This window comes from Nicrophorus vespilloides, unplaced genomic scaffold (genome assembly GCF_001412225.1).
Source record: "Nicrophorus vespilloides isolate i.1.1-1 unplaced genomic scaffold, Nicve_v1.0, whole genome shotgun sequence".
NCBI classification, from domain to species: Eukaryota; Metazoa; Arthropoda; class Insecta; order Coleoptera; family Silphidae; genus Nicrophorus; species Nicrophorus vespilloides.
Genome location: NW_017096166.1, coordinates 2,863 through 13,553, shown reverse-complemented (window position 1 = coordinate 13,553; position 10,691 = coordinate 2,863). Strand labels below are relative to the sequence as shown.

Sequence of the window (10,691 nt, the reverse complement as noted above, 5' to 3'; positions counted from 1 at the left end):
ATATTCAGCTTTCATATGAGTGGTCGATGATGGTATTATCTTAATGGGTTAATCTAATTATGCAATAAAATCTTAAAAAAGTTTATTACTTTTCGAGTTTTTAACGAAAATCCACTGTTTTGGTAAAACCTATTCACTTTTGCTTTTACAATTTCTACTGCTGATAGCAGGCGACTCGGAGGTAGTACATAGATGCCAGTAGGCTCGTATGAAAGGTGAGATATTCAGCTTTCCAACGAGTGGTCGACGATGTAATTATCTTAAGTGGTTGTCGAGAAATTCACGAAAAACTGAAAAAACAGACGTAGTTTCGATGGTTTTTTAATTTCTACAGCTGATAGCAGGCGACTCGGTAGCAGTACGAAAATACAAGTAGGCTCGTTGGAAAGGTGAGATATTCAGCTTTCATATGAGTGGTCGATGATGGTATTATCTTAATGGGTTAATCTAATTATGCAATAAAATCTTAAAAAAGTTTATTACTTTTCGAGTTTTTAACGAAAATCCACTTTTTTGGTAAAACCTATTCACTTTTGCTTTTCCAATTTCTACAGCTCATATCAGGCGACTCGGAGGTATTACGTAGATGCCAGTAGGCTTGTTGAAAAGGTGAGATATTCAGCTTTCATATGAGTGGTCGATTATGTAATTATCTTAAGGGGTTGTGGAGAAATTTACGAAAAACTGAAAAAACAGACGTCGTTTCGATGGTTTTTTAATTTCTACAGCTGATAGCGACTCGGCAGCAGTACGAAGATGCCACTAGGCTCATTGGAAAGGGGAGATATTCAGCTTTCATACGAGTGGTCGATGATGGAATTATCTTAAGGGGTTGTGGAGAAATTTACGAAAAACTGAAAAAACAGACGTCGTTTCGATGGTTTTTTAATTTCTACAGCTGATAGCGACTCGGCAGCAGCACGAAGATGCCAGAAGGCTCGTTGGAAAGGTGAGATCATGTAATTATCACGTTTTAAACCCTATACATCTAGCTTTAATTTCCATGTTCTATATCTATACTAACTTTGCAAGTGTTCGACATATTTAGCAAAATGTGAGGACAGTGTTAATTTTATATTAAAAGAAACCCACTGATCATTGTAGGCTAATTTCATTCAATGTAGTTTATTTTCCATTGGTAAATGACAAACAGACACAATTAGCATCCAGGTAAATACTTAATGTAAGGTTAACATTTCTCACACAACGCGCAAAATCAAAGTCGAAAAGTCATCAAGTTTTTGTTGTTGTTATTATTTTCATTTATATGTTGAATTCAATTAACGCGGTTCAAAGTAGGAGAAAAAAGCGTTGGCGCATGATCGGCTTATGCGTTGGCTGTGACTTAAGTCCAACGACGCCACTTAGCGTTTAAGTAGCCTTCAATTTCGCGAAAGGCATTGTTAGGTGTCGGACGGCAGAGCTTGGAAATTGTCGTCATGGCTTAAGCAACAACGACAACGTTGGATGGAGATCACCGTCATCTAAGAAACAGAAGGTAAACTGGCGCAAGAAAAACACAAGAAAAACAAAAACAAATAGAAGAATAGATAAATCGAGATCAATAATAAGTAATGGGAAATCAACCTTTCCACGTTCGCAAAGATAGAATATAGCAGAAGGTATCGAAGGATGGTTGTATTTGAGATAATGAACGGAAATTCTATTGATTAAGTTCCATTAACAAATAATTAATCGGTCGCAAACTTTGACACATTACGTGCAAAGTCTCGTTGCAGGTCGTTGCCTCCTGCTTGCCATCCTCCTCCTCCTCCTCCTTCTTCTTTCCGTTCCTTCCATTATATAGATATACCGTGCGACACACGCTGCTCAATAATTCCAGGTCAATATGATTGTTTCACCTCCGCAATTAAAATCAGCCTTTCGTCGAATCACAAACTCCGAGTGGTAAACTAAATTACACAACAATGCGCGCAAATTATGCATCGACGATTGAAGACTCACATTCTCCATTCAACATTAATCAGTCCAAATGATTCCTTCCGTTTTCCAAATGCAACCGCATCTAATACAAAACGTAAATTGTTAAGCGCGAAGAAGTTCATAAACCTAATTTTACTTCAATTTCTATTTGAATTCTGAACGACTCTGGTTAACATTAATATTTGTTAATTGTAAGATTAGTTATGCTTTCGATGTGAAAAGCACTGAAATTAGTATAAAAACGCAGCTCCAAATGGCGTTTTTTTTTTCTTTCTGCTTCTTTTCTTGCACGAATTAGTATTCTGAATACATGAATCCTGAAAACCTTATTTGAAGGCGGCCAGAGATCCCCAAAAGGAAATTTCCATTAAAATCCCCGGCACGATTTTCCTTCGCCGGCGAAGACTTTCTCTAAATGGGCGTATTAGGTAAAGCAAAAATTGAATATCTCACGCTAAGACCACAGCCGCGCAGAGCTCAGAAGAATCCAAAAGGCTTTCCGACAAACACACATCTTTCATAAATCCTCTACTCTATTTAAATAATAACACGTGAAGTTTCCATCAACTCAACCCTATACGTTTTCATCATTTGGTTACTTTTCTATTTATAAATCAGACATAATTACACGCATCATCATTTGACAACCTCAAATAGACTGATAATACTTCATTTTCAACAGTGTAGATTTCATCATACGGTTAAAATTAAATATTTAAAATAAATTATTCCAATAAACGTTATAATTAATTAAATTAATCATTAATTTAAAAACCTGCAACATTTAATAATTTAATTACATTTAATAACTAAAATTTCCTTATTTGCAGATTACTCAAAAACATAAAAAAATTAATAAAAGCCTTCGCACTTAAATAACAAAAAAAAATCCACCCATAAAATGTTAAAACAAAAGGTGAAAAAACAATTAACACTCGAGTTTTTTTTAATTGCGTTAAGTAATAAAACAAAAATGAAACGGCCACGACGATGGTGCGAGGTAAATCGTAACAAAGACATAAACTGTGTGTTTTATATTCGAATAAATTGGAGCACCTATAATTTCATTAAGTGGAGACACGTGCCAATGTCACGACCAAGAACAATGCAATATTCACCATTTTATTTCAAAAGTTTCCGTATCAATTAACAAAATGAAAAGATAAACATTTACAGGTGAAAATGCATTTAATTATAAGTGAAATTCCGGTCGTAAACTTGCACAGTCATATTGGTTTAATTAGAATGGAAACTTTGGTGAAAATTACTTAGCAACTGAATATCCTGTTTGCATATGATTTCAGACATGATACTTGCAAATATTGTGATTGGGAATATCATGCTCGGATCGGCATTGATTCAAAGCATCTTTCGTGATGCATTTGGGGGAATCCCCGAGCTGCATCGAAGCGGAAGACATAACATAACAGGGAAGGGGTGTCATAACACGAAACGCTAATGTATATTCAGAGTCTGATCATTTATGCAACGATCTCAAACTTAGTCCCAATTTCAATAACACAAATGAATCAATTCTATTAATTTCAACGAAATGATAACTTTATATGAAAAAGGTAATAGTTTACAAGAATACTAATTGTAGAAAACTTGGAGTTATCGAGAAAACCGTGGAAAACGGAGTTGGGGAAGAAAAAAAAATTGAAACAAATTAATTTTAAATTGACTTTCTTTGCGGAAACGTTCGCCGTCTGCGGCCATTATGTTCGGATTTTGATTTGCTCTTCGGCTCGAGATTTCTTCGATAAGAGAAATTCATTAATTACAATACGGATTTTTAATTTACCTTCCTCACAAATAACCTTCTCCTATTTTTTAAACAAAATATATATTAGTATAATTGGATCAATTTCAATCTTCATTGTGAACTAAATTGATTTATCGATTGAGTAATAAACAATATCTAATCAGAGCAATTACGTAACTTCATGAAACGATGTGAAAAATAAACAGTAGGTCAAAAAAATCCTTTGTTTTTTTTTCAGCTACGAACAGATTACACCAATCGACGAGCAAACAAGCAAATCACAATAATTATGACACAGTCAACTCATAATTTTCTCATAGCTTAGATTAGATTAAATTATGAAATCTAATCGTGTTTATAAATATAATTAAAATTGTCAAAAATTGCATTTTCGGACGAATTGTTGCTAAGTTATTTCTTGCAAATTAAGAGAAAATTATTAATAATGAACATATTTTTCCACGAAACAGAATGTCTGCGTTTATTTTTTTTTTGTAAATTCTACTTCGGGCATCCGCACAAACTTTTCGAGCCACGGTTTGATGGAAAAATTAAACTTTTACCGGATTTAATTCCGTCGCCGGGAAATTAATTAACTAAAATAACCACGTCAGCTTCACTCACGCAAAGTTCCGAAACAAAAACCCGGAGATAATTCTACACGAAATGAGTGCAAGCGAAAAGAAAGAAAGAGAGAAAGAAACGATAATAATAAATAGAGGAGTGCAAGGAAAGAAGATGACGTAATGCGAATTTATGCAAACTTCTCCTATAATTAAACATATCATCATTTCAATTTTAGACGAAAAGCTACATATTTACGAAATATACTTTGTATTATGTAATTACGTGCAGTTTGTTTGATGAGAAAATGAATTCAAATATCTGTAAATGCATTTAAATAGAGGATTAACCTGGAAATTGCTTTCCAAGAGTCTGCTGAACAACTTGAAATTAAGTTTAAGAAACTTTACTATCTGCTACGAAGGAAGTTCGTAAGTATCGAAAGAAAACTAACTTTTAATGTATAAAAAAAAATTAAAGCTATGTTGGCAATTGGCTGAAGGTTTTAGCAAATAACTTTTAAAATTTCCAACTAAAAAAAAGCTAAATAGAAACAAAAATAAACAGAAATTGATTGCAAGAATCTTTTGAATTCGTTTAAATGAAATTATCGATTAGAAATTGGATATTTTCAATATGAAACTGTGATTAGGTTAAAATGCAATTTGCGTGAAAAAAAAAAACTACTTAGATAATAGTAAAAACAGTTCGAGTGTTTCAATTGATTATAGTGAAAATCGGGTCGTATTTTTTGCGTTATCAAATTCCAATGCCGTATTGAAAATATTGAGAGGCAGAGAAAAGAAATGCGACATGAAATATTATCGTGTGTTCTTATTTTATCAGTCGGACAACAGGGTCAGTTATTCGCGGTTTCGAGATCAAAATGAATCAGAATTCCATCTACTTCGATAACCCCCTGACCCATCCCTCCGATGCGCATAAATACACACATACAGAAATGCAATGAGGAACGAATTGAATTGAAAAGTGTAAAGTTCGAATCTCGAATTACCAAAGCAACTACGAATAATAAGTAAATAAACGCAATTTGTGTAATGGAAATTTCGCTATTCGAAAATCTGCATTCCCTTAACAGAATCCAATTATTGAGTGCGCGCACGAGAGTAAATTGATCCAAAGTATGAAAATGCAAATAATGAACAAAACGAACGAACGAAATTATTGCAAAAAAAAAAATGTAGTGCATTTTCAGTGCATTTCAAACTTTTTTTTTATCAATGCAGCAATACCTCGCATAGTGCGCTTCAATCTACAGTCAAGTCTCTTTTTGTGCGGTTTATTTGTCTGATCCTCGATTAATCCGGTTTCAAAAAGTGCGAGATATTGCCAGATTTTATTGGTAGTTCGTCTATAAAAAAAATAACTCCATTAGTAGTAGTAGTTCTTAAAATTTCAGTAGTTCTTAACAGTTCTTTGATATTAGCTCTTAGTAGAAAAGTGACCATCTACAAACTATATATAACTCCTACAGCCAATAAAAATCATCACACAAATTCAACTAAAAATACAGTAAAATAAAGAAACAGTCCTGAAAATTCCTATAGGAAATCCTTGAAAACAGTCCGTTTATCTATGAAACGAGTGTTTTTATTTGTCGGCAATTACCGTTAATTGTTCCCTGCTTTTATTTATTATTGCTCATTAAATTCGAAAGTCTCCACATTTTTTTCTTATGTCTCTCTTTCCTTCTTCGCATTAACATTGTATATACGTCGACCTGAAGTTGATTACACTCTCGTGACAGCAGCAACAACAACCAGTGATGTCATCGCTTATACTTCTTAAACGTTTTCTTTTTTTTTACATATTTACACAAATGCTTATAGCACATTCACGACTTGATTATTATTACATATTCCTTAATGCGACTCATAAATTTTGCTTTTAATTTATTTATTTGCGTTTTCAACAAGAAAAAAAAAAAGGAGAAGCAGAAACACAAGAATAAATATTATGAAGCACACAGGATAAACATTTTAATATTTACGATTTATGTGGAAACTTTATTGAAATATGCATGAACTTTAATAGAAAAGTTTACTTTCTCTACAATTCCGTAAATTTCTTAAATCAGTGATAATCAGTCATAATTATACAGTGGAACCTCGCTTAATGAGTATTTCGCTTAACGAGCAAAATGAAATGTGAGAAAATTGACTCGCTTAACGACGTTTCGCACAACGAGTGACGATGAGAAGAGAAGTCCCGGAATGCGCGCCTGCTAGATCATTTGTAAAACTTTTGTACAGATATTATGTGTATTTTATGAGTAAAAATCCGGAAACTCGTTAAGCGAAGTTCCACTGTATTCCAATATGAATTATTTCTATAAGAAAGTTATTGGGAAAAAAATTAAAAGAATTAACAAGGTGAAGAAAATTGTGTGTTTTGTAGAAATAATATTTGATTTGCAATTATTAAATTGGATGCAATGGAAAGTGATGAAGTGTAATTGGATTCGTATCGACGAAAGTAGGAGTGGAAGATAACGCGCATTATCTGCGTAGAAAACATTCGCGATAATCGCGTCGAGAAAAGGTGTCGATTGACGAAAGTCTAATAAACACAGCAATAATAGGCATATGTATATTGACGGATCAGATTTGATGTTCTCGTCGGTTGCGTCGCACTTAGTTTATTCAAATTAAATTTAGAACGCGACGACTCTTTTATCATCATCGTTCGCGTTTCCCGAGACGGCCACAAACATACAAACAGAGACACGCCGAGCAGTAGTGAACAGTGATTGTAAATATCGAAAACTCTGTGCGTTTTTAACAGTACCATCTTAATTCTTTATCCCAGATTTAATCCAAAAAAAATTGAAGCCCAAAATGAAGGTAATGGAGAAATTTGGAGTTCCGGAGCCGCAGTGGATCTTGGATAGGAGAGATTCGGGCCCGCTCTTCTGGCGCAGAGACACCAAGGAAAATAAATCAAGGTAAAAATATTACATAATTAAATATATACAAACTAGAAAATAAAGGTCGATAGCCTCGAAAAACAGTGAATCGAAGGGGTTGGAGCGGCGGAAAATTATATTCCAAGATCGAGATCGCAATTATTTTGGCATTAAAAAACCATCGGCGGAGATTACCCATTCCCTCAATGTTTATTCATTATTCTAATTGCATTATTTATTATGTGTTTCGTACACGTTAACATTGTTCATGTCTGTACGGTCAATTAAACGTCCACCAACGCATTTAGTTCTCTAAGAAAAAAAAAACATAGCTCAAATGGACGTACAGCAATTGAACGACTTAACGAGACAACAACAAACATACAAATAGTGGTATAAAACGTTAAATGCCCCCCTTAATGCATCATAATCATAGCTAATAATTACTGTAATTTCATAGCAAAGTACAGAGAGCAGCACTTATTTCAAAATTCCACTTTAAGTAAACGCAGATTTTACATTTTGACTCACTCAAACTTGCCTTTATTTACATACAGTTGATATGACTTGAAATTATGCAATTATCTACATCAATATTTATAAAGCAGTTTTAACAATGTCATTTTGAATAAACCAAATTTGTCTATTCAAAATTATATATAAAAAAAATTAGTTAAAAAATAAACTTTCTGGTAATTGCATAAATTAGAATATAATGTAAGAATTTATGTAAAACTTAACTTATCGTTTTTTTTTTGTAAAAACATATTTTCGATTCACTGTGAAATTTACCTATCATAATTACATTACAAATCAACAAATATATAAATTTTATTTACAATTCTTAATTTGTTTTATTATGACCGTTATAGTTAAATGAACTATAACTATTAACAAAAATTAAAATTTGAAAACAAAATTGTTCAATATTTGACTAAAAAGACAATAAAAAATCATCGACTGTTGGAATTTGGAATACAATTACAATGTTTGCGTCATTCGCAAGAACTTTTGACGTGCGAAAACGTAATTATTTCTTAAATACATTAGAAATTATCGTAAGAAAAAAAATTTGAATAAGAATTGCAGATACATGCTTCAATTGAGATAGCAACACAAAAAAAGGACGTGATTTGACGAAATTAAGTGTAGATAAAGATTTGAGCAAGTCAGGAAGTTTGGAGATAGACGCTGGACCCCATCACACCACACATTAATTTTAGAATTATCTTGTCTCTGCAATTAGCCGAACTGTCGCCGCTTTAATTACTCTTGAATAACTGATTTTAATATTACGAATCCGGAAAATCGCATAAATTAACATTATTTACAAAAAAAAATATATATATTTTACATTTATAACGAGGAAATCGTTAGTGGTTAATTGAAGTAGTTTTGTGCCGTTAATGTAGAGAGAGAAAAAAAAACTGATGATTGCATATGCATTAAGTTACATGCCGATTTTATCTCTCACCCGAGGAAATATTAAATAAACTAAATTTGTCTATTCAAAATTATATATAAAAAAAATTAGTTAAAAGATAAACTTCCTGGTAATTGCATAAACTAGAATATAATGTAAGAATTTATGTAAAACTTAACTTGTCGTTTTTTTTTTGTAAAAACATAATTTATTACCAATTCATAATATTTTCGATTCACTGTGAAATTTACCAATCATAATTACATTACAAATCAAGAAAAATATATAAATTTTATGTACAATTCTTAATTTGTTTTATTATAACCGTTATAGAATAACATAATTTACAAAAGAAATATAAAAATTAAATTATTTGTGAATGATTCGAAAGTATTAAGATTAATTTCGGCTGACATAACTCTAACCTTGACTGTTTCGAGATAATCTAGAGGCAAGTGCCAAGATTCGAAACGTTACGTTAAATAGAAGCCAGCTTTTTTTGTTGTTGTTGCTGTCACATGCGATTGTTGGCTCATTTTTTTCGCCTTCGTTCTTGATTGATTCGTCTTGCGATTGGCGTTACATAAATCATGCAAACTGCTTTTCGTTTTGTATCCATTTCTTGTTCTGATGAATACCTTATTCTTTGCTTCCAGAGTGAAATTCCGGTGCGACGTGGAGGTGCTGGAGTTCAGCAGGGGTGAGCACGAACTGGAGGAGATCGAGTGGCCGCAAAATCTGCAAACGTCCAGCAATCTGACGATGGGCATGACCTTAGTGATGTGCATAGCGATCACAGTTCTGCTGCCTTGGTACATAATCATAGGAGTCAATTGAAACAAAACTGCTGCAGTTTTTCTTTTCTTCTTAAACTTCGTTCGACTTCCAAATTTTGCGTATTTCGTGTTTGATCATCATTGTTTTGTGTGTGTGTGTTTATGTATATATTGTGTCATTTCCATTTCAATAATATGCGATGACCCTTGTGCGATGGGTCGAGGATGGATCGAAGCAAACAAGACCGTGAGGAAATAATCGCGAAAAACCAACTCTCGCACGAAGATTAACACCGTCCGAAAATAACATGTATTAGTCTATAATGAAACGATTTTGTAATGCAATAATGCATGTTATTTCGCGCAGAAGATGATGTCAGGATGCGTTCATTTCAATAGACTAAAACCACTTTGATTTATTGGTACATCTGAATCAACGATTCAAGTGAAGTGAAACGATCCAGAAAACGCCTTTAAAATAGTTATTAGATCTTAATACAACTATGAATACAGTGAATTCTCTATATAAGTGATCATTCAGTTGAAATGTGATAGTAATTATTAATTACAACCTTTTCCAACAAAATTTTTATTTTTCTCTCTTTTCGCTTATAACACGAAAATTCACTGTAGTATTTTAACAACATTGTTTCAATTAAATTCCAATTGTTATGCCAAAATGTATAAAAAACTAAAAAAAAAATACAAATTCATTCTGTATGTTATACATACAATGACTAGTAGCTGTAGGAATGAATCGTATATAAATTGTGATTGATTAATGGAAAGGAATGATGATGTACAGTCCGTCTCTGGATATTTATTAATTTGTTTGTTTTAGTTTATAAGAAGTTTATGTTTTGTTGCATTCGTATTTAAGTTTGTTGGAGAATTCTGTATATCTTTATTATTTATTAAAACGCAAATATTCATTTTAATCCTTCATAATTCCAAATCCTTTAATGAACACAACAAATTACTAGTTTAATTAATTTTACAATTTCAATTTTTAAAATCAAGTTAGCTAATTTTCATCAATTGTTTTTTCTTAAATTACTTTCATTTAATTGAGAATTTCACTTCAGTTTTTTTTTTATTCAATTTTTAATATAACGTTAAGTAAAACTTAATAATCGCAGATAATAAGATTATTACATAATTATATGGTGTACATGTGGTTGCATAAATTAAACACTCAATTAATAATTAATTATGACCATGTACGAACACCGAACGAACAAAAGCAATGATGGTCTGATTATGCACAGTTTTTTGCTTCAATTTGCATATTGA

General features: G+C 32.3%; 1 protein-coding gene across 3 annotated transcripts; it reads left to right on the top strand.

Moving 5' to 3' along the window:
- Window positions 1-1,299: 1,299 nt before the first annotated feature.
- Window positions 1,300-10,336, top strand: LOC108569873. Of its 3 annotated transcripts, none has more exons than XM_017931610.1 (3): window positions 1,300-1,498; window positions 7,103-7,238; window positions 9,279-10,336. In XM_017931610.1, exons 2-3 carry the CDS (start codon window positions 7,132-7,134, stop codon window positions 9,457-9,459), a joined length of 288 nt encoding a protein of 95 aa, XP_017787099.1. In that variant the 5' UTR covers window positions 1,300-1,498; window positions 7,103-7,131; the 3' UTR covers window positions 9,460-10,336. The 3 variants fall into 3 exon arrangements, with proteins under 3 accessions (XP_017787099.1, XP_017787100.1, XP_017787098.1); XM_017931611.1 differs by lacking the exon at window positions 1,300-1,498 and adding an exon at window positions 6,669-7,045; XM_017931609.1 differs by lacking the exon at window positions 1,300-1,498 and having other exon boundaries at window positions 6,669-7,238.
- The last annotated feature ends 355 nt before the right edge of the window (window positions 10,337-10,691 follow it).